Source organism: Pteronotus mesoamericanus, unplaced genomic scaffold (genome assembly GCF_021234165.1).
Source record: "Pteronotus mesoamericanus isolate MK-2021 breed Mesoamerican mustached bat unplaced genomic scaffold, CSHL_Meso_final contig_1242, whole genome shotgun sequence".
NCBI lineage: Eukaryota > Metazoa > Chordata > Mammalia > Chiroptera > Mormoopidae > Pteronotus > Pteronotus mesoamericanus.
In genome coordinates, this window is record NW_026555053.1 from 2,829,306 (window position 1) to 2,856,988 (window position 27,683).

Sequence of the window (27,683 nt, forward strand, 5' to 3'; positions counted from 1 at the left end):
TTCGAATTTTACCGGGCGTCCTGTATCTTACCTGGCCTTGGGCTTCTGAGCTTCAAATAACACGATCGTAGAGGACGGTGTTTGGTCACTCAGGCCCCGCCCGGAGCCGACATTCTAGGAATTCCTGATTTAAGTCATTTCTCCAGAGCGTTTGCCGGGAGAACCAGGAACCTAAGCCGGCGGAGGGCACCGCGCCTCGGTGGCTGCGCTCCGACTAGCCTAAGCCCCGCCCCCTGGCTTGAGGGCGCGCCCCTTGCGTCAGAGCGGACTGCGCCCACTCCTCGCGAGAAGACTGCTTGGCCGGGGAAGGTTCCGAGGCGGAAGTTGAGAACCGGAAGTGGTAATTGCCATGGAGCTTGCGGAAGACTGGCTGGTGGAATCCTTGCGCTTGTAAATCGTGTGGGCCTGGGATGGGGAAGGATGGGGGACTCGGGAGCGGAGCTGGCCTGGCGGGCGGGCGGGCGGGCAGACGAGAGGTGCCACACGTAGGGAATCCTGGTCTGGGCGGGGAGGGCGCAGGCCGCGGGGCGGGGCCGCACGGAGGACTCCGCCGGGGCCTCGGCTCCCGCTTCTGCAAAGTGGCACCTTCCCGTGTGCGCAAGTTGTGTGAGGTGCTAGTGAGAGAGCCGTGCTTGTGGCGGGTAATAATACGTGTCCGCTTATTTTGCGTCAACCTTTGCCTTGAACCCCAGATTATCTCATGGATTCCTCCCATCAACATGGGGGAGTCGGGGTGCTCTGGGAGTTCCCAGAATCAGGGGAATCGTGACTGGCCTGCTTGCTTCCAGTCACACAGGGAGAAAAATGTGTGACAAGACTTGATCCTGGGTTCAGCAGACTCCAGAGCCGGGGCCCCAAACACCGAACCATGCCACCGTCTCAGAGTTCTTTAACAACTATAAAGTGCTGGGCGCTGTGTGACTTTGTGTCCCTATCGTTCAGGTACCAGGACTTCCATGCATTTGACCTCTCAAGTGCCACGCGAGTCCTTGAATGGATTGGTGACAAAGGTGAGGAGATGGAATCCACCGTCACCCTGGGACGCTGGAGCTCAGCCCAGGGGGACCCAACCCACTCTTCTGAGAGCCTCTTGGTCACTTGGGGCAATTTTGCGCCCGGCCAGCTTAAGAGCGGGCGCTGTTCCATCCCCCAGGACAAAGCTGCATATCAGTGATAAAGGAGTTCAGTGAGTTTGGCAGAGTTTCTAGACCCAGCCACAGTCCAGGATCTTTCTAGCAGTTTGTCACCACTACTTCTGCTTCTTTTTCCAGGAGTTTTTGTTGCTGGCTCTGAAAGCCTGAAAAAAAATGAAATTCTTCATCTGATGTTACCTCTCAGACTGTCTGTAAAAGAAAACCAGGTAACTTGAAACAGAAATGCTGCATGTATGTGTCTACTTCTAGTCATCTATTAAACATTTATGGTGCTCCTGTTGTCTACTAGCTATTGTCCTGGATGCTGGAAAGAGAAAGAGAATGGAGAGACAAACGCTGGGCCTGCCCTTCTAGTCTAATAGAGGGAGGCAAAAATGCACAGAGATGAGTATGAAGGTCTATCTTGTGATTTTCAGATGGTTACTAAAAAAAAAGAGATCAATTTTAGCTTATCAAAAATAGATTCAGGGAGCCATTAAGGTATAGAGGGTGGTTAAAACCCTTAGGATGATCAAGAATGGATGTGTAATGTATAAGGAATAAGAGGGGAAGATGCCTAAAGACAGAAGGATTAGGCAGAGGAAGATGAACCCACAAGGAATACTAAGAAGGAATAATCTTAAAACACGAGGAGCGCCCTGGCCAGTGTGGCTCATTTTGTTGGGCATCTTCCCTCTCACTGAAAGGCTGCTGGTTCAATTCCCGATCAGGACACATGCCTGGGTTACTGGTCTTGTCCTTTGGGGCACATGTGGAAGGCAGCCTGTTGATGTTTTTCTCTTTTCTTCCTCCCTCCCTTCCCCTCACTCTAGATCAAAACTAAAAAATAAAAAAAGTAGGAGGAGTCTCAGAAAAGGTCAGGGTTTCAGAAGCCAAGAGAAGATGATATGTCAAAAGAGTTGGTAGCTGCCTGGTGTTGCTGTAAAATCATTGTGACTCCTCTGGCGGTGCAGCCTGGTCCTTGTTGCCCCGGGGGATTTCCCACCTAATGCTGTTGATCTCCTGGGCCCCACCCTCAAGCTTGAGCCCAGACTGGGCCTTTATGAGAGACCTGCTTTACCTCCCCTCACCACTGGCTTTTCTTTTTCCCTCTTGTGCCACTTCCTTTTCCCCTGCCTCCAGTTCCTCGCATGGAGATGGTGTAGTCGCTAAAGGTTTGGACTTGGTAGACAGACTTGGGTTCAAGTTCACAACATAATTCTTCTGTGATCTTAGAAAACTTGATTCAATTCTCTGTGCCTTAGTTTTGTCATTTTAGAACACGGATCATTATAGCACTTACACCTCACATGGTGTTTCTAAGAATTCATCAAGATAAAGTAGATAAAGCACTAAACACAGCTCCTGATACAGTAATGCTGGATAATTGGTCGTTATATTTTTTATTGCCAGAAGAACCCACCTGACTTCCAGTGGGAGGTGCAGGGGAAATGGGGGTGTGTTTGTTGGCTGATAACTTCCAGCTTTTTCTTTTTTTTTCCCCTATAAAGTTGTTAAGTCTCTGCAACTCCTTTGAGAAGGCCTGGAGTGTAACACTTGTGCTAGAGTGAAAGGGTTGGGGAAAGGTTAGGAGAGGGCTTTGGCCGCACAGGAAAGGAAGGCAGCTGTCCACGGAGGCAGCTGAGACCTACGCTGGCAACAGCAGCGCACGAGGCCCCGCAGGGAGAAGCATCTCTTGCCAGCAGAGCGGCGTCCGTGGCTTCCTGCCAGGCTGGAATCTGGCTCTTTACCTAGAGCTTGTCTGAAACGTTCCTTTGGAGAGCCGGCTCTATCTGATTGGCTGCCCCTCTGTGTTTCAGGGCTTATTTCCAGAAAGAGATTTCAAGGTGTGCCATGGAGGATTTTCTGACAGGTCTGTCTTTGATCTGAAGCACGTGCCAGACACCAGGTATGGTCAGCTCTGTGACCCAGACCGTCCATTCAAGAGGCAGTGGCTGGAAACGTCAAGGGTATCCTACCTCTTGAGCACCTCCCCTCCCCGCCCCCCTCAGCACACGCACACAGAAATCTGGAGTACAAAGAATCTGTTGCTTGGTGGCTTCATGGTCCCTCAGAAGACCTTTCGATGACTATGACACACAGATCTGGAGCTGCCCAGAGAGACAGAGTAGAAGGACACTCAGATTCCCAGAGAGCGGGTGGCGGGTGACGGGGGCTGATCACTCAGCGGGCAGAGGCTGAGGTCAGAACTGTGTTTGCACTCCACGCTGGTGTCATCTCTAGGCCATTTCATGCCACGGGGAAGGCTGTGCTCTGGCCCGTGACTCTCCGTGGCTGTGGGTCCTCCCCAAGAGTGGAGTGAGCCTGCTTCTCCTCTGTTCAGTGAGGGTAATTGGTCAGGACAGTCCCTTCCTGCAGTGAGCGTGCCTGAGGTGGGCGTGTAGGAGTCAGTCCCAAGCTGAGGGGCTGCAGAGGGGAGAGGCTGGCAGGTGTGTGGGTGAGCTCCCCGCTGTCTGAACTGAACTGAGGTTTCCTCTCTGCCCTGAATAGGTTGCTGGTGACCAGTGGCCTTCCAGGTTGTTACCTGCAGGTGTGGCAGGTCGCAGAAGACAGTGGTGAGTGAATTTGACTTGGTGTGGGTTGAGACACACACCTCCATCCCCTAATCTGAGCGAACTAAGAAGTAGACTCAGAGCCAGGCAGGAATTAAAATTCAGTGTATACCTTAATGCAGGCAGAGGACAGCACCCAAGCCCCAAATGGAGCTTCCTGTCTCTTACTTCGGGAATTGAGCCCACCCCCCAGTCACAGGCAGGGCATGGAGTGAACCATCTCTCCCCCGCGCAGGTGCAGTGGCAGCGCCCAGGAGTGAGCTCGCCTCCTGGAGGGGGAGGAGGCAGCCAGGGTCCCCTCTTGGCTGGCATGGTAGCCTCAGGGAAGGAAAGCGGAGTGAGCAAGAGGCTTGGCTGACCGTGTCTCCCTCAGAGACGTCACTCTGTTCCCACCGCCTCTGGGAGCGCAGGGGAGTTCCCTCTGCACACACACCCCGCCCCCTGGTCGTCGGGCAGGTGCCAGAGCCCGCAGCCCTGATCCAGCCCCTGTGCCCCGCCTCCAGTTAGGGCCTTGTTGGCCAGCCTGTGTGATTGATTCTCTGCCAGCCAGCGGGTCCCCACACCACCACATTTGGACGCTTCCCAGAAGCTGGCCGCGGGTGCTGGCTTCTCTCCAGGCGTCATTGTTGCACAAGGGCAGTTCGTGTACTCCTTGGCTTTGAAGTCACTGGCCCTATGTACCTTCCTTTATTGTTTCCTTTTTGTCACTTCCTCATCACTTCCAGGTGTTTGCATCACTTACTTGTAGTTATAATTGCTTTTTATATACTCTTACCGAAATTCACCCAGTTTTGGTATACAATGCAGTGATTTTTAGTAAATTTAATAAGTTGTGCAACCATCACTATAAATCAATATTTAGACCGTTTTCGTAACTCCGGTTAAGATCCACCTGCCATTTACTGGTCATCTCACGCCCGTGCCCTGCCCCAGGCACCCGATAATCCTCTCTCTGCCTCTGTGAATTCCATTTCGCATCCATGGAATCATATATGTGGTCTCTTACATCCGACTTCTCTCGCTTCGCATAATGCTTTGAGGTCCGCATGTCATACTGCATCCTAGCTCCTATCAGTAGCTTGTTCCCTTCCATTGTCCGGATGCACCACATTTGCTTCTTTGTCCACCAGTTGATGGGTTTGATTTTGGGCTATTATGAATAATGCTGCTAAGAACGTCCATTGGTAAATCTCTGTGAACATACGTATGTTTTCATCTCTCCTGGATACACAATGAAATTGCGCGGCCATGTGGTAAATTTATGTTTGATATTTCTAGAAGCTTCCCAACTGTTTTCCATCATTTTCAGTTCCACCAACAACGTATGAGGATTCCCATTTGTCCATCTTAACGGGTGTGAAATTGTGTATCATTGTGGCTTTTATTCACACTTTCTTCTTGACTAATAGTGTGGAACATCTTTTCATGTGAGCAGTTCATACATTTTCTTTGGGGAAATGCCTATTCAGATCTTTATGGAGAAGTTGTTTCTTTCCCAGCAGACTGAGGCAGTAGGCTGTCACGGGCCCTTTGGTGTTCGGCTTTGTACCTTTCACAGACACTTGTCCAGGTTAATCAACAGTCTGTGAGATGTAACAGTAATGTTAATGGTTGCATATCATACCCCAAGCACTGTACTAAGCACTTTCCGTGTGTGAGGTCTCACTAAATTCTCAGGAGCCTGAGAACAAATTTTGACCCGGAGAAGCTAACTTGTTTATATTCACAAAAGTAGCAGCCGAGCCCAGACTTAGGTCGGACTTGAGAGTCTGCTCATAACCATATGCCGGGTAGTGACTTTAGTTTGATAGTAGTAGTTGATCTCAATATAATGTAGGGCTCTGAGAGAGGTGCCGGGGCTTTTACTGACCGGCAGTGTGCACTGCGCCCACAGTTTGCCCTGAACGGGTTCCTAGAGGTAGATCTGTCGATGAAAGGACACGTTTATAATAGTAACAGTAATAGTTACTGTTACTACTATTTGTAGCAGTAGTAACAGTAATAGTTACTGTTACCATTATTTGTAGCAGTAGTGAAGCCCTGGGCGAGGCTCTGGGGATTCATCAGCCATGAGGTCTAATTTATGACTGTTAGCTGTTAGGGACCGCGCTTTTCATGACATAGCTAAGAAATCTGTACCCAATTCATAAATTTTCCCCTGTGGTTTTTTTCCCCAAAAGTTTTGATTTTTTTGCTCCAACATTTGAATCTGTGCTCTCTTTAGAGTTAACTTTGGTGTGTGGTATGAGGTAAGGGTGGTCTACATTTATCTTTTTGCATGTGAGTAGCCAGTTGTCCCAGCACCGTTTGTCAAAAAACCTAACCGTTCTCCATCGACTTGCCTTGGTGCTTGTGTTGAAAATCAATTGACCAAAAACATGAGGATTCACTTCTGGACTTGCAGTTCTGTTCCATCGATCTTTACGTCTGTCCTTATGCCAGTAACTTGTAATTTGTCCGGAAATAGGCTGTGTGGCGCCGCAGTGGTTTAAAGATGAGAGGAGGAGGAGTCTCCCACCGTCTGGAGGCGCCTTGGGGCTGCCTCTTGTCCGGACAGGACTGGGCACCAGTGCCCTGCAGCCTGTAGCCCCAGGCCCAGGGGAGCTAAGGGGTCTGGGCGGCTTGCCCTGATACTCATGTGGGAGTAGGAAATCAGCCAGAGAGTTTTATCTTCCCTAGATACTAGTGCAGAATATTCTAGAGCCTGGAGAAAGCCAGCCAGCTGTTTTCCTAGAGACCTAAAAGCATAGCAGTATTTTGGTGAAGTTTCCAAGCTTCAGTTTTGACCTGCAGCTTTGGTATCTGAACACCTGATTTTGTCAGCACATCTAAGACAAATCTAATCTGTTTTGGGGGCAGACGCACTCATCAGACTCACAGGGCTGCCATATGAACCAGAAAACAACTTTATTACTGTAGGATGAAGAAATAACTGTCCCCCACAGTGGAATCTTTCAGGTCCTTGTTGCCCGTAGAAGACCTAACCTGACCCAAGGCTGCATGGTGAACATGGCGTCACAACAGGGGGATCAGCTCAGAGTCCCCCCGAGAGTGTTGCCAAAGGTGTCTTAGGGGGAGCGTGGACCGGGTGGAGGCCGAGCTCTGTGTTTCTCTCTTTTGTGTTGGTTTAATTTTCAGACACAACTTTTTTTCCCCCCTAATCACCAAGTTCTCGGAGCTGCCTTCCTGTGTCTTTGCTTTGGTAGTTTCTCGGTGCACTTGGGGGCAGCTCTGGTAAATGTGGTGTGGGTTTTCCTAGAGGGCGGGTGTTTTCCCTGTGATTGGAGCGAGAAGAGGGAGAAGCCTGTGTTTCTCTTCCGTTGCGACTGTGGAGCAGGTCTCTAGTCGCGAGGCTCCAAAGCCCTTATTTTCTGCTGCATCTGTGAGATCGGTCTTTGAAGCCTTCCCCTTGGCTGCCTCCTTCCCCCTCATCAGGGCACAGATCACATCTGACACGCCCTGGCTCAGAGCAGGAGGTCCTGGGGAATCTGTTGCAGGCTCCTCAGAGTCGGTGGGAAAGGAGGAAGGAGCTGCTGGGCTTCAGTGTGGCCTGGGGGAGTCAGAAAGCTCTGCTGGGGCTGGTTTGAGTCACAGCCTCATTGGCTCTCCCCGGAGACACACTCTGGTCCTGAGGCTCAGCTGTTGCATCTGCTGTGAACCTTTGCAGCTGCCGCAGTGGGAGCGGACAAGGGAAGCCAGCCCGATTCCGCGCGCCAAGAGCCTGCAGGCGTGGGGGGCAGTCTGCGCTGAAGGGCCCAGGCATTCTCGGCAGCCCAGACAGGTCCCTCTGCGCGCCCCTTGCTCGTGGCCTGCCTCGAGGGCCTTGCTCACGGGCTTGCTGCCTGCCTAAGTCCTGTCAGTGTTCCTTCTTGCACCCATTCTGTTCACATCCTGACTTTTACCAATCCTTTACAATTTAAAAAATACATAGATCTCCCTTTTCCTCACAGAATGTGGGAACCAAAGAATGAGCGCCCTCTTGCAGCAACAAAATAGGCCCCTCCCTTTAAGTGGTTTGTACAGCAGACTGCTTGTTCTGAACGAGGCTGCAGATGGCTTCTGCTAAGAGAAGCCTCGACTGTAGATGCAGAGACAGGAGCCCGCCTGCCCGCTGAGCAGGCCGAGACAAAGAAAACTGACGTGTGATTCAGCTTGAGGTTGCATGTCTTTCCCTTGTTCAGTGTGAAAGGGCCGTGGACTTCCCTGTCCAGTTTGTGTTTGACATTGTAACCTTTGTGTGCGAGGCTTCAGCAAAGTGTGAGATCATAGAATATGTTTCTGAAGAAAAAATACTAGTCCATGAACCCTGTACCTGTTATTTTCACTTAAGGTGTAAACAACACCATGAGCGTGTTCTTTCCTTTTCTCTTCTTTTATTTGTACTCCACAGAACTATAAAAAGCCAGAACTGCTTTTGGGGGGCTGTGATTCCTTATCTCCCATTTGCAAAACAGTTCATAAGACAAATTATGAAGACGTTGAAGTGCCTCTGACAGTTTCAAAATGGGAACATAACTCAGAGTGTTTATGTTTCCACATCGTCTCTTGCCAGCTGTCAGCTCCCTTTCGTCCCTGACCTTCTAAACGTACAGGGGAAGACTGCGGCTGGCTGGCTCTCACCATGTAATGTTTCAAGCCATCGTTAATGTTCTGGATTTTCGCCGCTTCCCCTTTCCCCTAGATGTCATCAAAGCCGTCAGCACCATTGCGGTGCACGAGGAAGAGCGGAGTCTCTGGCCCAGGGTCTCTGTCTTCTCAGCAGCGGCCCCCGGCGTGCTGCACGGGGTGCGGCTCAGCGACCTGAAGGTTGTGGACCTGGAATCCCAGAAGGCCACGTACACCTCAGGTGCGGCGCAGTGTGCCCCTTGCCAGCTCCTCCAGCCACTCTCTGCTTCCCCGCCCTGCTCAGCCACGGGGTCAGGGTCACAAGATGAGTGACAGTTCAGCTTAGGCCTCAAGGGGCTCCTGCCCCAGTACAGCTGAGGAGAAGGGCGAGGTGAACAGGAGCGGGCAGATGTGGTTCCTTCTGCCTGGGGAGGCTTCCCGGAGGGAGGGGCTTATGACCAGACAGCCCTGCCAAGTTGCCAGACCCATGTGACTCCAGCAGCTTTTCTCTTTCATCCCCTGCCTTCCAGGTGTCAGTGACAGTGAGGAGCTCAGTAGCCTGCAGGTCCTGGATGCAGACACCTTTGCCTTCTGCTGCGCCTCGGGCCGGCTGGGGCTCGTTGACACCCGCCAGAAGTGGGCGCCGTCGGAGCGTGGCAGCCCCGGCCCCGGGGGAGGGCGGTGGTGTGCAGAAGTCCGGGGCGGGGCCCAGGACCCGGGGCCCAACATCGCCAGCCTTTGTTCAGATGGGCAGCTCTGCCTCCTTGATCCTCGGGACCTCTGCAGCCCCGTGAGCTCAGTCCAGTGCCCCGTGTCCACACCCAGCCCCGACCCCGAGCTGCTGCGAGTGACCTGGGCTCCAGGCCTGGACCGCTGCTTGGCCATTTCAGGTACCGCGGAGCAGGACTTCACGCCCGTCATCTGAGCTTTCTCTCCCAGGGGACTGTCGGGTGCGCACAACTTCTGGCCCCAAACGCTGAAGCTGCTCACACAGCATCTCCAACGTAACTCTCCAGGTCCTTCAGGGGCAGGCCCTCCCCATCCTGGCTGCTAACCCTTCACACACTGGTAGCACGCTCTCCCGTCCTAGCAGGAGTTCAGCCTGAGGCCGGTCGAGAGGCCTAGGAAGCCTCCAGGAAGCCACAGGGCTGTCCCAGAAGGAAGGAAGCAATAGGATACAAGGGTGTCTCTCACTCTGCTTGCTTTTTGAATGACAGCAACTCCTCAGGCAGCAGGCTCCTGGGCCTGGCCTGGCAGTGCCCAGCTGAGTGAGGGTCTGCGATGGGGGCAGCTAATGGCCGGTAGGGAGGATCCCCTTGGTTGGGGGCAGGTTGACAGACCAGGTGAAAGAGGAAGAAAGGGTCATTGGTCATGGCAGGATCCAGGAAGAGTGGAAGAACTGAGCCTGCGGGGAGGGAGCGGCTTCTAACAAGAGGACAGCGGGATGGCGTGAGTGGGGGTAAAGCCAGGGCATGGGAGGGCCGAGGCTGCTGCTCTGAAGGCTTCTCTCCCCCCACCAGGTGGGAAAGGCCATCTGCCTAGAGAGACCCAGATGGGCTAGAATTTGGAGCAGATAGAGGTTTGAAAAACATCTGGTTCCTGGGGTAAATGTTAGTAGCTACTTCATACAATTGTGAAAATTAAAAGACAAAACGCATGGCCAGGATTAGCCTCAGGCCTGGCACAGGAGAGACATACGGCGGATTGTCGTCGTCACGTGCCCCCTGGAGTCGGCAGCTGCCGGCAGAGGGTAGGCGTTCCGTGCCCTTGGGTGGCCGTTAAGGATCTTGTTTACTATTAGAGCCTTATCCCATTGCCTGTTTTGGTACCATAGAGCAAACTTTAAAAATGGCTTTAGAGATTCAACATCAATCTTCTCATTTCTTGTTCTTCCTCAGGTTTTGATGGGACAGTCCAGGTCCATGATGTCACATCTTGGGACGGAATAGAGGGCCAAATAGAACCCCTCTTCACTCACAGAGGTCACATCTTCCTGGATGGCGATGGGACAGGCCCCGCTCCGCTGGTCACCACCCACACCTGGCACCCCCGCAAACCAAGGACCTTGTTATCAGCGGCGAGTGATGCCTCTCTGCACGTGTGGGACTGGGTGGACCTCCGCGCCCCCCGCTGACACCAGCGTCCTCCTGCCGGGCCTCCAGGAAGAGGAGCTGCTGTACGTACAACAAGGGAACTGAGTTAGGACTCAAGTGACGACAGGTCCCTGTTACCAGAGGAGGGGCCTCGGGCCAGGTTAGCAGCCTCCCTTCGCCTCAATGTCTTTATTCGTAAAATGAGAATAGTTAAGTAACTACCTCACAGGGTTGTTGGTGAAGTTAGAGGAAATATATGGAAAAACACCAGGTAGGATACTTGAAAGATTTGGTGGCTTCTCCTCTTAGATCTGAGCACTTGGGGGCGACAGGACCCTGCTGCTTACAGCAGGTTTAGGTCCCATGGGCATGTGGCGCAAGAGACGCCTTCCTGACCTAACGGGCTGCGGGAGGCACCCTCTAGAGTCACGTCGACCGTAGGCAGTCCTTCTCTGTGCACTGACTGCGGCGCACCCCCCACGCAAGCGCGGCTCCCAGCACTTCGTACAGTTGGGAGGCTGATGAGACATAGTGATGAAGACACCTGTGTGGGAGGCAGACAGACCAGGACGCAAGTCCTGCCTGTGTTCAGTTCTCTCCTCTGACGTGGGCCTATTGTAGCACCGCCTGGCGGAAGGGCTTTTGATGATCTGTGACATTGCAAAAATATAAGTTGTTGCATTAGGATGTTGGTTGGTTTCTATGAATGTTTTCAGCTTTGTCTCCATTCACCAATAGCGATAGATCACAACTTAGGTGAGAGGGCACTGACGTTAAAACGAACTTACATGGATCTTCTTACCAAGGGCAAGCGTAGAAAAAAAACCTAATTGATTTTCCAGGTCAGAATTTTGGACTCCACCAGCCTCTTGTGGGTTATATACATCTCCATGAAGAGAATTCAGTTGGTAAAAATTTACTGAGTTCCTGTCATATCCCAAGCCCTGAGCTGGGTGCTGAAGACAGAGTTTGGCACCTCAGTATGGGTGTGAACGTAAAAAATAAAAGATCCATAGGAGAGAGATGTGTGACAGGTCACAGGCACTGAAGTTGGAGAGAGTAGGGAGTGGTAGGCAGGGTCAGGCCTGCCGCAAAAATGGTGTCCTCGGGGAGGAACTGATGGGAAACGTTCTCGTAGTAAAGCTTGATAAAGACAGGTCAAGGGACTTCTGGTTCGCAACCTTCCCCTGGTGCCTAGCACAGTGATGGAATTAGTGATGGAGATTGCACAGTCAGCGTGGATCGGTTTAGCAGCGGTCACTGCCTGGGTTAGGAATCGCCTCCTCATGTCTAATTTAGTTGATTCTGGATAGAGATGATTCGGGAGGCCACCTGGCTCCTTAGCCAAAGCTGCGGCCCCAAGTCTAGGTTACAAATTGGGTAGAGCTGGCAAAGGACACTGGAAAGGTGTGAGCACTGGTCAAGCACACAGATGTAGGCTCACCCAAAAGTGTGCTCTTTGAAGCAACTGATTTTTACTCCCTGAAGGTCTTGGGCCATTTTCAGCCCGGAGCAGGAGGTGGGATGGTGGAGAGGCGAGGTGTGGGTTGGTTCAGGTTTTTTGACACATTAAAAGACAGTATCAAGCCCTGGCTGGTGTGGCTCAGTTGGAGCATCGTCCCATAAACCAAAAGGTCAGGGTATATGACTGGGTTGCAGATTCAGTTCCTGGTTGGGGTGTGTACAAGAGGCAACCAATCAATGTTTCTCTCTTACGTCAATGTTTCTCTCCCTTTCTCCCTCCCATCCCCTCTCTCTAAAATCAGTAAATTTGTCCTCAGATGAGGATAAAAAATAAGTGCATAATAAATAAAAAATAAACAACAGAGTCAGGAAAAGAATGGACTTGACTTTATTAGGGAACATTGAGCATCCATCCTATAAGAGCCAAGGTCCCATTCTGAGCACGGCTGGACGTTTTCTGGAAACATCTTACCCACTCTCCTCATAACAAACCCCTCCACCTGCCATCACCCCCATCTTTACTGTTTCAAGGCTCAAGGACTCACAAACAAAGCCCTGCTAGCACCCTAAAATCAAGGGCGACCTATGTAGGACAACTGATTTAAGCCCAGAGCTCCCCTAGGGACAGATGGCGTGTCCTCAAAACGAACACTTCCAAGTAACTTTCATAGTATACAAAAGCAACTGGACAATTCTAGCTCTGCATGTGTACAATAAAGAAACAAAACAAAACACTTGAATGAGGAGCTACCAAATGTGCAGAGCAGTGATTACGGAGCATTGTGTCCCCGGGGTAAAGACACAAGCCCACCCTGCAGAGCACAGGCCTGCTGCACCCCCGATGGAAGAGAACCTGCCTTCCACCAGGGGTGCCCAGCTGGGGGGCTCCGTCTTCACACTCAAAAACCAAGCCCCATGAAGACGCGTGCATTTCCCAGCAGCTAACTTACCACAGGACAACAGCAGGCAAGCCAACGCACACCTCGTTTCCCCCTCCCTCGGCAGGCCCGGCCCAACTCATCAGTGGAAAGGCTACCGGGACCCTGGTTCCAGGACATACCCTGTGGCTTGGTGTTTCTGACAATTTATCGAGAGAAAAGGACTGGACCTTCATGTGGTGACTCAGAATGGAAGAAGCCTCTCCACCCTGACCTGAAACGCAAGCCCAGGGCAGACCGGGAAGAAGAGCTGGCGCTGACAGGGCAAGGGGCCTGGAATGCTGGCAGCCGGGCTGCAGCCGCCTCCACCCAGCAACACAGCAGCGCGCCAGCCAGGCTGCACCAACTGAGTCCCAGAGCATCTCTGAGGACTCAGGGATGCAGGCCAGGCTGTCTGGCATTCCACCACTCCTCTGTTCTACCAAAGAGCGACTGGGCACAGAGGGACCAGCAGAGAGGAAGCCAACCAAGCCATGAAATGAAACAGAAAAAGACCCAACTTCCTGACCTTCCAGTCCTACGCTGTTTGTGGGGTTTGGCTCTGACCACTAAGACAATGGGATCCTAGGAAGGAGGATGAGCAGGGGTATGATTCTGGCAGAAATGCCAGAAGACCATTCAGGAAGAATGGCTCTTCTAGTGAGACAGCCCTACCTGGGGGCACGGTGACAATTCCCTCTCCTGTCCCAGCCCCCTCACTCTTCCTCTGCCACATCAATAAAGTTTCTCTTTCATGTGAGTTCTCTGGTGTGTAATGAAATTGGAGCTGTTGCTGAAGCCTTTGCCACACTCGGGGCACTTGTAGGGCTTCTCCCCTGTATGGATTCGCTGGTGTATGATGAGAACTGAATTCCAGCTAAAGCCCTTCCCACATTCAGGGCACCTGTAGGGTTTGTCCCCTAAGTGGGCTCTCTGGTGCATGACCAGGATGGAGCCCCGGCTGAAGCTCTTGCCGCACATGAGGCATTCGTAGGGCTTCTCGCCCGTGTGGGTCCGCTGGTGCACCACCAGCTGGGAGCGCTGGCTGAAGCACTTCCCGCACTCGCCACATTTGTAGGGTTTCTCCCCCGTGTGGATCCTCTGGTGCTTGATGAGGTTGGAGCTCCAGCTGAAGCTCTCCCCGCAGGTCAGGCACTCGTAGGGCTTTTCCCCTGTGTGCATCCCCTGGTGCGCGATCAGGCTGGAGCTCTGGCTGAAGCTCTTCCCACACTCCCCGCACTTGTACGGCTTCTCCACCAGGTGGGTTCTGCGGTGCGTGGCCAGATTGGAGCTGCGGCTGAAGCTTTTCCCACACTCGCTGCACTGATAGGGCTTCTCGCCTGTGTGAGTTCTCCGGTGGGTGATGAGGGCTGAGCTCTGGCTGAACCGCTGCCCACAGTCAGGACATTTGTACGGCTTCTCCCCAGTGTGGATCCTCTGGTGTCTGATCAGGTTGGAGTTGTAACTGAAGCTTTCGCCACATTCCTTACATTCATAGGGCTTTTCTCCAGTGTGGATTCCCTGATGTGTATTAAGGCTGGACCGATTGCCGAAGCTCTTGCCACACTCAGGGCATGAGTACGGTTTCTCTCCCGTGTGGGTTCGCTGGTGAGCGATGAGATTGGGGCTCCTGCTGAAGCTCTTGCCACACTCGGCGCACTGAAAGGGCTTCTCGCCCGTGTGGATCCTCTGGTGGGTTATGAGGTTTGCACTCCGACTAAAGCTTTTCCCACAATCCCTGCATTTATAAGGTTTCTCCCCAGTGTGAGTCGTTTGGTGTCTGCTAAAGTTTGAACCGTCACTAAAGCTTTTCCCGCATTCGTCACATTTGTAGTATTTCTCTCCCGTGTGGGTCCGCTCGTGCGTGATCAGGTGGGATTTCCGGCTGAAGGTTTTCCCGCACTGGGGACATTCATAGGGCTTCTCGCCCAGGTAGGTGCCCTGCAGGCCTATGAGCTGTCCAGCTTCCCTGCGCTGTGGCGGCGCATCCCTGTGGCCCTCGCTTGAGGCCTTTCCTCGGGGCCCCCTGGAGCCACAGTCCCTCTCAAAGTCGCTGTCCCAATCTGACTGCTGAGCACCTTCCCCTCCCGGCATTTCTGAGAAGATCTCATGCGACTCCCCGTTCTCAAATATGTCTTGATTAGAGTTCTCCCCGTTTTCACTCTGGATCTCAAAATCTGAAATAAGAAAAACATACGATTTATACTCAATTCCCTGTAATGATGTAAAAAGGAAACCCAAGGAGGAATTTTTAAAATTTCAACTTCCAGTAAAAATAAAGAGGCTAAAGAATCCTTAAAACGTTTAAAAACCAGGCTTATTTCCTTCTAACTGGTTATCTAGTTACGGGGCCTCAAACTCTCTGGCAACCACCCAGAATGTCTAAGTCTTAAAGCTGTGGGTTCTGTCTCCACTCACTTCCCCACCGGGCAGTGAGGGCCAGTGGGAGTGTGAAGATCCTGCTCGAGGGGAAGGAACAGGGTACACGACTCCCAGTGCGTACCGTGGTGCCTCGTGCTTAGTAGGCGCTCGGTTAAATGTGATGAATGAAGGAGGTTTTTATTGGTCACAGAAATCTCCCTAAAGCTGAGTCTCCTTTCTAAAGGAGCTTATATAATAATCTCATGCATTAAAAAAATACGTCCCATGTTTATAATCTTAATTGGCATGGGAGACACAGGCCAGACGATAGGAGCCCTGCAACGGGGGCTGCCGGGACCCTCCAGATGACCAGAGCCGGGAGCGGGCAGTCACAAAAGCCCTCTGCTTTATCAGCAGAGAGCGCCTGCACACAGACCTCCCATCGGTAATACAAAGTATCCACCCTCCAGAGCCTCCTCAAACCCTCCACCACCCAATGCTACCCAATGCTCCAGAAAGACAACACTGGGGAGGGCCGGGCGTCTGGAAGAACTCCCAACCCCTGCCTCAGACCACAGGCCGATACATCTCTCCCAGGATTAAGCCCAAGCCACAGAAAGCGGTGAGCCTGGAGCACACTGTCCTGACCCCAGTGAACTGCATTCGCTGAACCACGTGTGTTGCTGTAGTGGCTCTGGCCCACGGTGACACTCTAAGCAGTATCATTAGTATTTAATGGCTGTCAGGAACATTAAATGCTGCCAGGAAGTTGTTGGCAACGTTGTCTCTTGTTTCTGCCACACAATGTCCTCTTGATGAGCCCAAGGAGGAAATCCCCTGCTGACGGAAATACCAGAGACAGCCTCTGCCTCGTGCCCCCGAGGGTGGCTCGCGTCTGCGAGGGGGGCTCGCGTCTGCGTTGCCTGCTTAGGAGTTTGGAGCCAAAAACTTGGAGCAAGAGCACTGGTGTTTTTTCATTATGGAACTTGTGTTCTTGCATTTTTTTCCTCCCATTGTTTTCTCTTTTACTATAATTTCCTTGTGCACTGTAAGGTGTCAAATCCTTTTTTTGTTTAGTCTGTAGCATATACAGAAATCAATCAATGATTTATTGATAAAGATGATAGCCTGTTTATTCCTCAGACCTAACATCAGACCCCCTTAGAAAGCAAATCTGTCCCTAGCAGGGAAGACAATTAGCAAAACAGTTACACAAAGTCCTCGTGACATTTCCATTATTGAAGCTAATAAACTGTTTCTTTACAGTAATGCTCAATTCAGTGATTACTTTCTATGACTTAATGTAAATTTCCATTTATGTGCATGATAAAATTTCATGTGCATCTTTTAAATATTTAAATTGTTTTAAATTTATTTGAGAGAAAGAGAAACATTGATTTATTGTTCTACCCATTTATGCATTCACTGACTGATTCTTGTGCGTGCCCTGACCCGGGATTAAAACCACAACCTTGGAGTATTGGGACAACACTCTAACCAACTGAACAACCCAGCCAGGGCCTTGATATGTATCTTTCAGGGAGAACCTGAGTCCACTTGTACCTTTAGTCCATATAAGATTGCATTTAAACTCGCAAATAGTCATGTAACTACATTTTGCACTCACACTGACATACACGCTGCTGGCAATCGGTGAGCTCATATAATTGCCCTCTGGCCCCCTCCCCCGGATCTCCAGGGGGTGGATATAGGCATGAGGGGTATGGCGCAGGCTCCCTCCAGGCCAAGGCCCTGATTTATTTCCTCCAAGCTAACACACGCACAAAAAACATGTTTTTATGACCTTAGTAACTGTTCTTTTCTGAGTAGGAACATTAGCCATTAAAGGTTTCACTGCCTAAAAATCAGAAGCCCTGGTATGTTCTGGGATGAGCTCAGAAGCAATGGGGGAAACAAGCAAAAACTCAAACTTGATTGAGATTACGAAGAAAATTAATCTGTAGGCACTAATACATGTAAGGGCTTCCAAAGACAGCAGAGACAGCGCAGGAGCCAGTGAGGGCAGAAGGAGGAGCACTAGCAAGGAGAGTGTGTGGGGAGGGATGGGACTCAGGGGAAGTCGATCTCCAAAGGCTCAGGCAGAAAATCGCTTCCCGGAGGTCAGGGCCTGCCTTCAAGTGCAGCAGTGCCCGAGGCCCGGGGTGCGCAGAGAAGCAAACGGGTGAGGCGCCAACCACAATCACACAGCCGGGCAGGTGCCTTTGGCTCTCAGCATCAATCGTAAGAATTACTAGTATTATGGAGAAGAGTGACCACTCTTCATCCATAAAAATAGCTACATGAAGCGACCACCTCTATGAAGAAAGACCCTCCAGTACAACGTGAGGAAGAGACAGTGAAACAATGAAATGTGAGCTGGCAAAACTGAAGAAAGGAGGGTAAAATCTGGAGAAATAAACACCTACGGGGAGAAATGTGAAGGGAAACAGGTACCTTGGACAGTTACAGAAATAGAGGAGGGATGAAGTGAGGAAAGCAATGACATGAAATGGAAACAGGCGAAAAGCGTTAAAGAAAATGATAGAAGTTAGACAAAAGGAGAATCAATAAACATACTGGAGTTCTCAAAAAAGGACACTAAACCAAACAAACAGAGCAAATACTTTAATCTATAAAGATATAAGAACCCTTGAAAGGTATATTATGTGCCAAGGAAAACTACCCAGCGTCATCAATAATGAGAGGATAACAAAGCAAAAAGATCCAGTCACTTATGTGGAGGAAGAAAACCAGCTGGTCTCAGATTTCTCTACAGTAACACTCAATGCAGCAACAGCTACATGATACGCAAGAAAAGAAAATGTATGCCCAAGGATTTTCTGTTCAGCAAAACTGTCCTTTAGGTATAAAGTTTATTGGCAAACAGCTTTGAATATACACAATCTCATGGAATATTGGTCCTAGGAGACCTTCCTGAGGAAACCACCAGGTGAATTTCAGTCAGCTACGAGGTCAGGGGAACCCGAGAGCAGAAGGATTGGAGATGAACACCAATAATATAACTTTAGAGCCCAAGTCTAAGACAACTGTGGCCATTAGTGTTAAAAGAGCCGGTAAATGTTACACAGCGATGCGGAAATGATACTCTAATCAAAATTGGGGTTTGGGGGAAGGAAGATGGAATATAGGCTATCACTTAAAATGGACAATCATATAATGGAAGTTTAAGTGTTTCTTATAGTACAAAATACACATTCGGATAAACTTACTACAAGAGATTAAGTGTTGGCAGGGATATGGAGAAAAGGGAACCCTCATGCATCGTTGGTGGGAATGTATTTTAATCTCTTTAATGTATTTTAATAAGTTCGTGCAGCCACTATGGAAAACAGTATGGAAGTTCCTCAAAAAATTAAAAATAGAACTGCTCTGTGACCCAACAATCCTTCTTCTGGGTGTATAATGTATCCTAAGCAAACAAAATCACTGTCTCAAAGAGACAGCTCCACCCCCATGTTCACTGCAGCATTACAGTGGAAACTCGGTTCTCAAACTTAGTTTGTTCTAGAAATTAGTTGAGATGGGAGACATTTGAGAACCAAGGTTTGACTGTATTTACAATAGCCAAGACAAGAGAATTCTTGGAAACACTATTAAATTTCTTCTGATGGTCTAATAGGCAAAGGATTAGTTTCTTGCTTTAATGGGTATTTTCCTGATAATTCATAAGGCTGAATTTATTTTGTAAACTTGGGAAGCAAGGATCTGTTTCCATGTGTTATGAAGTAGGGATCCAGTTTTTGTTTTTTCAAAATGGTCAGACAATGTCCAAACACCATTCACGAATGGTTCTTAAGTTGCCATACGGCCTCTTCCCTTGTGGATCAGCAGACGAGAGCTGCCGTTGTCGCTCAGTCCAGACCAGTGGTTCTCATACTGTGTTTCCCAACCTTCGACACACACTCCAGACTCCCACGTAGAGCACATTCCTGTGGCCGCTCACAGGGCCACGTGTGTTCCCTCCCGTGCTCAAAAGCATATCAGCATGAGTGGTAGGGAAGTCGATGTCAATATGGGGATAAACCTGAATTTACTATAATTTATTTATAACAATGATATAGGTCACTAACTGTGGTACTTTGGTGTGGGTCAGGTGCAAAACTGTCGCAAAGCCCCTCCTACCTGACTGTGACATACTGCTATGTCCCAACACTGGTCCAAAGTACAGAAGTGCACCCTGGCGGGTGTTGCTCAGTGGACTGCGTGCCGGCCTGCGAACCAAACAGTCGCCAGTTCAACTCCCAGTCTCGGGCACGTGCCTGGGTTGTGAGTCAGGCCCCCAGTAGGGGGCGCGCTAGAGGCAACCCTAAATGGATGTTTCTCTCCCTTTCTTTCTCCCTCCCATCCCCTATCTAGAAATGAATAAATAAAACCTTTTAAAAAATAAAACGCAGAAGTGCTTCCAGACAGCTGGGGCCCAGCTCGGGCCCTCCCCACGGGAGCGCTGCCCTGAACAGCCTGGCAGAGCCCGACCTTACCTGAGGGGCTAGGAACGTTGCTCCCCCTGAACTCTGGCTGCTTGACAGACCAACCGCTGATAAAAACAGCCATGAGCTCCCTCATCAGTGTAAATGGATGACTGCCAAACATTTTACATTAAAACATTACATCTCTCTAAGAGTTCTGTGTGGTATACCCTTCAAATAGTTAAGTGAATTCAAAGTGATTCTGTTAAGAAGCTGAGAATCGTAGCTTTAAGAGACATATACCTCTCCAAGCCTCTCACACTCTCCACTCCCCTTTTCTCGTCAAGAAAAATGAATGTATTCGTCCATTCGTTGTCATTAAGGGAGCGTTTTGCTGGGGCAGCAAGTTCAAAGTCAGCAAACTGTTGCTTGCGCCCACAGAAAGCCAGGTGACACAGGGACGGCGGGAGAGCTCCGCTGGGCCTCTGCGGCTCACCTACTGGGAAAGAGTAGCTTTGCAGTTGACAAGTCTCCGTTTCTCTACAGATAAGAGAGGAAAAAAAAAGAAAAAAAGACAAGTTCCTTCCCTTCTGAAATTTTAGAGGTTCCTAGGGGAAAAAAAATGATGTATTCACAGAAATAGAAAACAAGTTGGAATATGATAAAAAGCCAAAAGAGAAGATGAATCAAAATGCCTGGACAGAAGATGTCTAGCAGAGGTGGTCCATGGCGCTCCCATGTGGTGGCGCTGGGAAAAGTGACGGAAATAAGGACAGCTCTGTGGAGCAGGTCCCCAAGGGGGCACACCCAAAGGGCGACCGGGATGTTATCACACAGGGACGGGACAGAGCCATTCCAAGGCAAAATTCAGGAGCACAGGTGCATGCTGGAAAGTGCAGGCGTGTTCAGGACACTGCAAGACCAGGTCTGAATGGAGCTAGAGCTGCAAGAGGACCGGTTGGCCACGGGGCCATCGGGGCCAGGTCTCGCAGGGCCACAGGCTCTGCGCAGAACAAGGAGGCCACAGTTGACTTAAAGACACTGGGGAACTCTCGAAGATTTGGAGACACAGGGGATCTTGTGAAGACTGAAGCAGGAGAGAGACTGATCACTCAGGCAGGAGCGGAGCAGCTGTAATGAAAGAGGCTGAAGGCAGGTTCCCTTTGGAGGCCCCTGCAAGGGTCCAGGTGGAATACCAAGGGCCTGAATTAGGGCCAGGGACTAAAATGTGTGCAACACCAAGAGGGAGGCGCTCTACCCCTTAGCATATTAATAGCAGTCCAATTTCAACTGGGACAATTAAGATCTGCGAGCACCTAGAGGTGCCTGCCAGTCAGTCTTAAGCCACCTTGCTGGGTAACTGTGTGCTTCCTCTAAGTAATCATGAGAAAGGTCAGGAGCATTTGTTAAACAAAAACAACAAAGATGATCTCAAAGGCAGAAGTCCAAGGACTGAGAAACACATCTCCTGTTGCAGGAGCGATGAGGGCAGGAGGCCCCTGCAAGTCGGCTGGGGAGCGCAGGTGCAGTGGGTGCCTACATCGCCTGAGGCACCTGCCGAGACCTAACCTTCTGCCGTGTGACCTCCCCAATCAAATGACCCCAGAGACCTCACCTCAGCCCTCAGCCCCCAGCCCCTCGCCCCCCTGGAGTATCTGCCTGAAGATCCTGAAGTTCATTACAAACTTGTCCCATCCATCAGGAGGCAGGCAAACTGTGTGTTTAAACAGAATAAGAGGTTTTTGTTTTTTTTTAAATAGGAAGAATTAAGAACTACTTTTTAAAGAAAGATTTTATTTTTTAGAGAGAGGGGCAGGGAGGGATAAAGGGAGAGAAACACCCATGTCGGGGAGAAACCTCAATCGGTTGCCCCTCGCCCGACCAGGAACCTGGCCCACAACCTGGGCATGTGCCCTGACCAGGAATCGAGCCAGTGACCGTTCAGTTTGCGGGAATGACGTCCAACCCACTGAGCCACACCAGTCAGGGCTAAAAGTTACTTTTCAAGGCCAAAGAAAATCAGGTACTTTGCTTCAGATAAAACCCAGGATCTACCCAACATATGCGGAAGCAAACAGGATGGAGCTTCAGTCCTGGCTCTGCCACTTACCCGCTGTGTGACCTCGAGTAAGGGCTGACCTTGCTGTACTTCCCCGTCCTGGCCTGCGAAGGAACAGCCCCACCCACCTCGCAGGACTCTTACTGAGAGGGACTTGGAAGGTGCCCACTGCGGGGCTGGGCTCGCGGGAGGCCCTCACTGGCAGCCCCTTTCTCCAACAGATGGCCCTCCTCCTATCTCCCAAGTCCGTGACAGTTGTCACAAGCTCTGCCCTTTCCTTTCTTTTCTTCCCAGCTCTCTGACTCCTCCAGACTAGATGCCTCTGAGTTGGACGCCTTTGTCTCACGCCTCGTCTGCATCCCCCTCGGTCCAGCACCCCTCTGGGAACTATCACTTTGCATCACGGAGGACGTGAACGTGACTTCTGTGCTCGGACCCATGAGTTCGAACCTTGGCCTCGTACTGGCTGCATGATCTTATGGGGGTCACTGAGCTTCTCTCGCTTAACTCACAAGGTAACAAAGTGGTGATGATTTCGCTTTCTCCGAAGGTGGTAGTTTCCATGAGTTTTGCAAGTAACATGTTAGGCACGCTGTCTGGCCCACAGAAGGGGACGGATAAACGCTAGCTACCATTTCTGAGTTTTGTCTCACACGTGTCCAATCTCCTTCCCTTTCCCTGCCGTCCCCACGTCCCCACCTTGGCCCAACCCCTGTACACCTGATGTCTAAGTGGCTTCCTGGCTGCTCTCCTGCCTCCAGCCTCTCCCTGCTCTAATCAAACCCACATCCTGTTGCCAAACTCAGCTTCCTCCCATGCCCCTTGGGCCCCAGTTCAAGAACCTGCTGAGGCCAATGACAGACAGTCCAAGCCTCCACCCACCCTTCCCCCAAACTCTGCTTCCTGCCACTTCCTCAACACACACTTTGCACTCCAATTGGCCAACTTCTTACTGTCACCTGAGCTATGCCCTGCCAGTCCCGGCTCCTGAGCCCTGCTTAGCACAGCTGCGCTCGGAGGCCACCCCCTCCACCTGACCGGCACCGTTCCAAATTCTACCCGAGCAGGCAACTCTGCTCAAGGTCCGCCTCTCCCTGCAGCCTCTCAGACCTCTCCTTCTGCCCTTCTCACCAGCACCCAGGCAACCCTGCCCGTGGGTCCTGGCGCCATCCTAGGGGTGCCAGGGGTGGAAGCAAACATCTGGAAATCAGGGGAGTCCAGTTTACAAGTGAAAGGCAGGCGTGCCTGCGTGCCACTGTTTATTAATAACGCAGGAGGCCAATATGTTAAGTGTTGCAAAGAACTCGTTTGTAATTCCTCTTTTAAGAGTCAGCATGACTTTGTGCCACAGAAAGTCCCTAGTTATTGGCTGGTTTATTCATTATTCTTCTCGGTTTCATAAAAACAATCCCTTCTGTCAAACTAGGATTTGTTTTTTCTCACTGCCTGAACTTCAAATATTTGGATGTTTCATTGCACAACCAAGTGAAAATGTCAAGGAGTGATTTGCAGGGTCTTCAGCCCTTCCTCCCAAACTTCCTTCAGCTTCCTAACATTTCACATGGACACAGAAGTAAAAACTACGCTTACTCCTCAGTCCCTCCTATACTGAAATTCTAGAACTGTCACTGCACCCCATGGACTTTAAAAAGGTGGCAACGCGCTGATTTCCCACAGACAGCATAGAAGCGTGAGGCTGTCCCACACTCTGTCCTGGGTACCACCCCCTCCTCCTCCACCTGGGAGGGAGTCCCCACCCTGCCCCTGGGAGTTTCACATCTCACCACCATCCCGGAGGGTCTGGGTCAAGTCTTCCATGAGAGCCACTGCCTCCTCGCTGCCTTCGGGCCTGTGCTCCTGCAGCCAGGCCTGAATTTCCCTTGGCATCACGGTCAGCATCTGCTCCTTGGTGTGCACCTCTGGCCTCAGCCAGCGCCGGCAGAGCTCTCGAAGGCGGCTGAGTGCGCCTTGCGGGCCTCTGACCACCTCCTCGCGGGGGCTGCCCTTGTCGGCGCTCTGGGGAGAGGGCTCGGACTCGGGGCCATCCTCCTGCAGCACAGCCTCCTGTACCCAAGAGTCGTCCTCCAGGATCATGGTGGTGACCTCCTCCTCCTGTTCGTCTTCCTCTTGAGGTACGTGGACCACGGGGCTCAGGGGAGTGGCTACTCTTGGCACCTCGGCAGCCATCACCCACGATCTTAGGGCACGCACTCAGGCTTCTAGCCTTTAGCTTCAGTCTTCTCCGGGCAAGCTCTCTGAGAAGACGCCACCCTCCCCAAATTTCAACTAACAGCCTGGCAGAGAAATGAGAAAGAGAACGAGAATCAATAAGTAAACTGTCCTAAAATGATCAAACTCCCAGCAGCCCAGGTTGGACCACCAAGGGATTCTCAAATCCACAAAGCGACGTAAGTTTCCTGTCCCTCTTAAAGGAAAAAATGGCATATTCCTGAAAAACTATCTCTGTAGCAAGATAAGTGAAGAAGAATCATAAACACAACATATACAGCATTTTCCCCCCAAAAGACTAAAGCATGGGTCTAAGAAATGCAAAGCCCTTGCAAGAATCCAGGACTGAGTTTTCCTGCCCTAAGCCGGTGACCCTGACCTGACATACTCAACCTCTCCGAGCACCACTAAGTGAAGATACTAACGTCCATCCTCCTTCTTTTATGAGCACATCTTAAGGATTAGCAATGGATCAGATGTCAAGAGACTTTGAGCCTCCCTAGAAGGAGGGCAACGTCTCAACTGCATTATTAGCATATTTCAAAGTATGAATTACAGAATGTTCATACTCTTCAATCCAGCTTTGGCCCCTCAGGAATCTATCTTTTAAAATAACTATCTTTGCAAAGAGGAATTTATTTGCAAGGACATCCAACCATAGCATTCTTCTAATCACAAAAAAAAAAAAAAAAAAAAATTGCCATATTAAAAAACCATTAACAGGGGAATGGTTCATAGATTATGGCACATCCACACAGTAAAATGTATTAAAAACTATGTTGATATAAAAATGGCTACCTATGGGAGGTACTTAGAAAGGGCTCAGTTCTATATCTTGATTTGACAATAGTTGCACAACAGCATATGTATGAAATTTAAGATTTGTGCACTCTGCTGTATTTTAAAATATTTTAAAATTATGATGACAGATGATTAATCCTTAAAGATTTAAGGTAATCATAATAACAAAACCAGCAAGGCATTAAAGCTGTAGATACAGTATGACCTGAATTCCCTTTAACAGTCAACATACCCAAGAAAAAAGGTGGGGGCCTGGACAGAAATTCTACAACATGTTGAGAGCAGTGAAATCACAAATTATTTAAAGGCTATCTATGCTATAAAAGAAAATTTATTTTTAAAAATCATTACTATATCATAAAGACTCAGATAGCAATCCCCCCTCCAAAAAAAAAAAGGGAAAAAAGGAGGAGAAGGAAAAACTTTATTTAAAGAACAAAATAGAAATACCAGTGGGAAAACCGAAGTTCCCAATGTGTATTTACAGTGACTAGAAGAAACACAGGGATAACAACCCTTACTTAGGAACCGCGGGGAAACTGTTCCTAGTAAGCAACTAGTTCTCTGTGTGAACCGGGGCAAGACACGCCTCCTCTGAGCTCAGTTTCCCCCTGTGTAAAATGAGGAGCTGCGCGCGGTGTCGTCCAGTGTGCTTCCAGTCCAAACCTTGAGCCCCCGGTTGGATGTGCACGGAGCTCATGGCAGGGAGCAGAGCCCGGGTGCGTTCGCTGACCGAACCAGCGCGTAAACCGGGGCTGCCCGGGTCCGCGGGCCACGGACAGCGCCCCCGACGCCCCTCCCCCAGCAGGCTGCCAGCACCGGCTCCAGGCCCGTTATTCCCACGCCTCGCTCTACTCCCATGGGCCGCGAGACTCCAGGCCTATCTCTCCGGGCTCACCTCTCCGGAGACTAGATACTGCTCCGGCGGCGGCTTCGCGTGCAAGAGCGCCCCGGCCACGGACCGGCCCCTCCGGAGACACGACGGCTCCGGCCCGAGGGGTACCGAGAACAATGGACGGTAGAGGCCCGCCCCCAACCGCTCTCATTGGCTGCCGAGAACAGCCCCCGGAATTCTGCGTTTCTATTGGAGATTACAACGCTCAGCCCGAGGCGGGAAAGAGGCTGGGCCGAAGGCATTGTGGGAGTTGTAGTCCATCCACTCAGACCACCCGGGTTGCGGGCCTGAGAGCGGAGTTCGGCGTTGACTGAGGCAGAAAACGCGCGGACTGGCCGTCAGGACCCCATGTCGGCCAGAGCTGTAACCTGGAACAGGTCAGTCATTACCCTTCTTTAAGGCTTCTGTGTATTTGTGTATAAAATGTAGAAGTTAGGTGGAGGGACTTGAAGGTCCTTTTCAGCTGTTGTTATGTCCCTCGACGGCCAGAAGCAGCCCCGGAGGAGGAAAGGTATCTTCATAGTAAAAGCCCCCCGTCGCCTGAACCCGGCTCCCCTCCCCCAACGTGCAGGGGTGCACCTGGGCTTTGCACACACCTTTGGTTTTGCACGTGGCGTTCCTGTGTCTGAAGGAAAGACCTGTCCTGCCTCTTCTGACAGGAACTCCCATTCTTTCGTCGGTCTCCATCAGCCGCTCCCCAGGCCTCTGCACACCGTTCGACGCCTCCCTGGCGTCAAGCTGAGCGTGGAAAGGCGAGTGTGGAAGGTGGGCCGCTAACGTGGCGTTCCCACGCCTGGCGGGCTTGCAGGAAGGCTGCCCCGACGCTCTGTGACAAGTCGGTAACTGGCTGGAAATCCAAGGGGAGAAAAAGAAGGACGGAGAGAAAACACTCTTAAAAGATCGGTGATAGAACGATCTTGTATATTTGTTCAGAGCAAGAACCGGATGCACACACAAATGACTATTTTTGTTGTTTATAATTTTTATTTAATTTTCATTTCATGAATGTTTGAGAAATGTTTTGTGTTTATTGGTGATTTAAATCTCATTTTCTATGAACCGATTGTTCATATCTTCTTCCCTTTTTTAAAATTGAATTTACCCGTAAGAGCTCGTTGTATGTTAAGCAAGTGATCCCTTTGTTTGTCACAGACATTGCTACGATTTTCCTCAGTTTTATGTTTGTGTTTCTTTTAAACATAGAACTTTGACATTTTCATGTCAATTTGGTCAGTCTTGTCTTTTTCATAGCTTCTGAGTTTTGTGTTGTTCTTAGACAGTTCTCTGCACAACCCCGGAGATTATTTGAATTTCAATTATTATTCACTAATTACAGCCCCTTTACCTAATGCGAAGGGAGATTCTGCTGTTGTTCCCACGTCCCTGGTAGTGTCTTAATTTATTAGCCCGAAGGGACCGCATGCAAACAGCGCCACCTCCAGGCTAGCCCGAGAAGTCTGCACGGGGCGCCTGCACGCAGAATTCCCCGCCTCCGCGTCTCCCGCAGTCAGCCTTCCAGGCTGGCGAGATCTCCATAATGCTGGAGTATGATAATTCTGGGAGATGATCCTGTACTAATAAAGATCTGTTTCTCCACGTCCCCATCCTCACGAGGGATGTACATTTACACAAAAGGGAAAAGATGTTTGGTTGGGGTTGGGGTTGTATATTCGTTCAGAGCAATAACTGGATGCACACACAAATGACTATTTTTCTTGCTTATAATTTTTATTTAATTTTCATTTCATGAATATTTGAGAAGTGCTTTATGTTTATTGGTGATTTAAATCTCATTTTCTATGAACCAATTGTTCATATCTTCTTCCCTTTTTTTAAATTGAATTTACCCATGAGAGCTGGGGATACAGCTGAAACTTTCCAGAAGCCTAAGAGTGCATGTACCTCTGCTTCTATATATCCCAAGCCAACCCTGGAGCGCAGGACACTGGCACTATCTTGTTACAGGAAAATCCTGGAATCAGCCGTGTCTGCCCCGTGCCTGATTCTCTAGGAATTTGGCCCTGGCCAATGTCAACTGTCCCAGGTTTAGATAGACAGTAAATCACATTGAAGACCAATTCCTGCCATCACCTAGTCCCTAAGCCAGTGCCCTAAGACCAGCCTAG

At 50.4% G+C, this 27,683-nt stretch overlaps 2 protein-coding genes across 6 annotated transcripts; one reads left to right on the forward strand and one right to left on the reverse strand.

Moving 5' to 3' along the window:
• The first annotated feature begins 338 nt into the window (after positions 1 to 338).
• WDR73 (WD repeat domain 73) lies at positions 339 to 13,327 on the forward strand. Of its 5 annotated transcripts, none has more exons than XR_008530484.1 (9): positions 339 to 390; positions 943 to 1,010; positions 1,272 to 1,360; positions 2,954 to 3,042; positions 3,645 to 3,709; positions 8,388 to 8,552; positions 8,842 to 9,201; positions 10,210 to 10,564; positions 12,171 to 13,327. XR_008530484.1 is itself a non-coding variant. In XM_054589276.1 (9 exons), exons 1-8 carry the CDS (start codon positions 350 to 352, stop codon positions 10,443 to 10,445), a joined length of 1,113 nt encoding a protein of 370 aa, XP_054445251.1. In that variant the 5' UTR covers positions 339 to 349; the 3' UTR covers positions 10,446 to 10,487; positions 12,171 to 13,327. The 5 variants fall into 5 exon arrangements, 4 of the variants coding, with proteins under 4 accessions (XP_054445251.1, XP_054445258.1, XP_054445238.1 ...); XM_054589276.1 differs by having other exon boundaries at positions 10,210 to 10,487; XM_054589283.1 differs by having other exon boundaries at positions 10,210 to 10,487; positions 12,874 to 13,327.
• A 180-nt stretch (positions 13,328 to 13,507) lies between these two features.
• ZSCAN2 (zinc finger and SCAN domain containing 2) lies at positions 13,508 to 25,669 on the reverse strand. Its single transcript, XM_054589255.1, has 3 exons — positions 25,561 to 25,669; positions 23,417 to 23,926; positions 13,508 to 14,962 (listed from the first exon to the last, which is right to left on the reverse strand). The coding sequence occupies exons 2-3, from the start codon at positions 23,817 to 23,819 to the stop codon at positions 13,521 to 13,523; spliced, it is 1,845 nt and encodes a 614-aa protein (XP_054445230.1). The 5' UTR covers positions 23,820 to 23,926; positions 25,561 to 25,669; the 3' UTR covers positions 13,508 to 13,520.
• Positions 25,670 to 27,683: the final 2,014 nt, after the last annotated feature.

What these genes read in the sequence shown, in the direction of transcription:
- WDR73 (XM_054589263.1), top strand. Translation starts at nt 350, where the DNA reads ATGGAGCTTGCGGAAGACTGGCTGGTGGAATCCTTGCGCTT. An exon ending in AAGCACGTGCCAGACACCAG is followed by an intron (nt 3,043 to 3,644) that starts GTATGGTCAGCT and finishes TGCCCTGAATAG; the next exon opens with GTTGCTGGTGACCAGTGGCC. An exon ending in GAAGGCCACGTACACCTCAG is followed by an intron (nt 8,553 to 8,841) that starts GTGCGGCGCAGT and finishes CCTGCCTTCCAG; the next exon opens with GTGTCAGTGACAGTGAGGAG.
- ZSCAN2 (XM_054589255.1), bottom strand. Translation starts at nt 23,819, where the DNA reads ATGGCTGCCGAGGTGCCAAGAGTAGCCACTCCCCTGAGCCCCGTGGTC. An exon ending in CCAGACCCTCCGGGATGGTG is followed by an intron (nt 14,963 to 23,416) that starts GTGAGATGTGAA and finishes TTCTTATTTCAG; the next exon opens with ATTTTGAGATCCAGAGTGAA.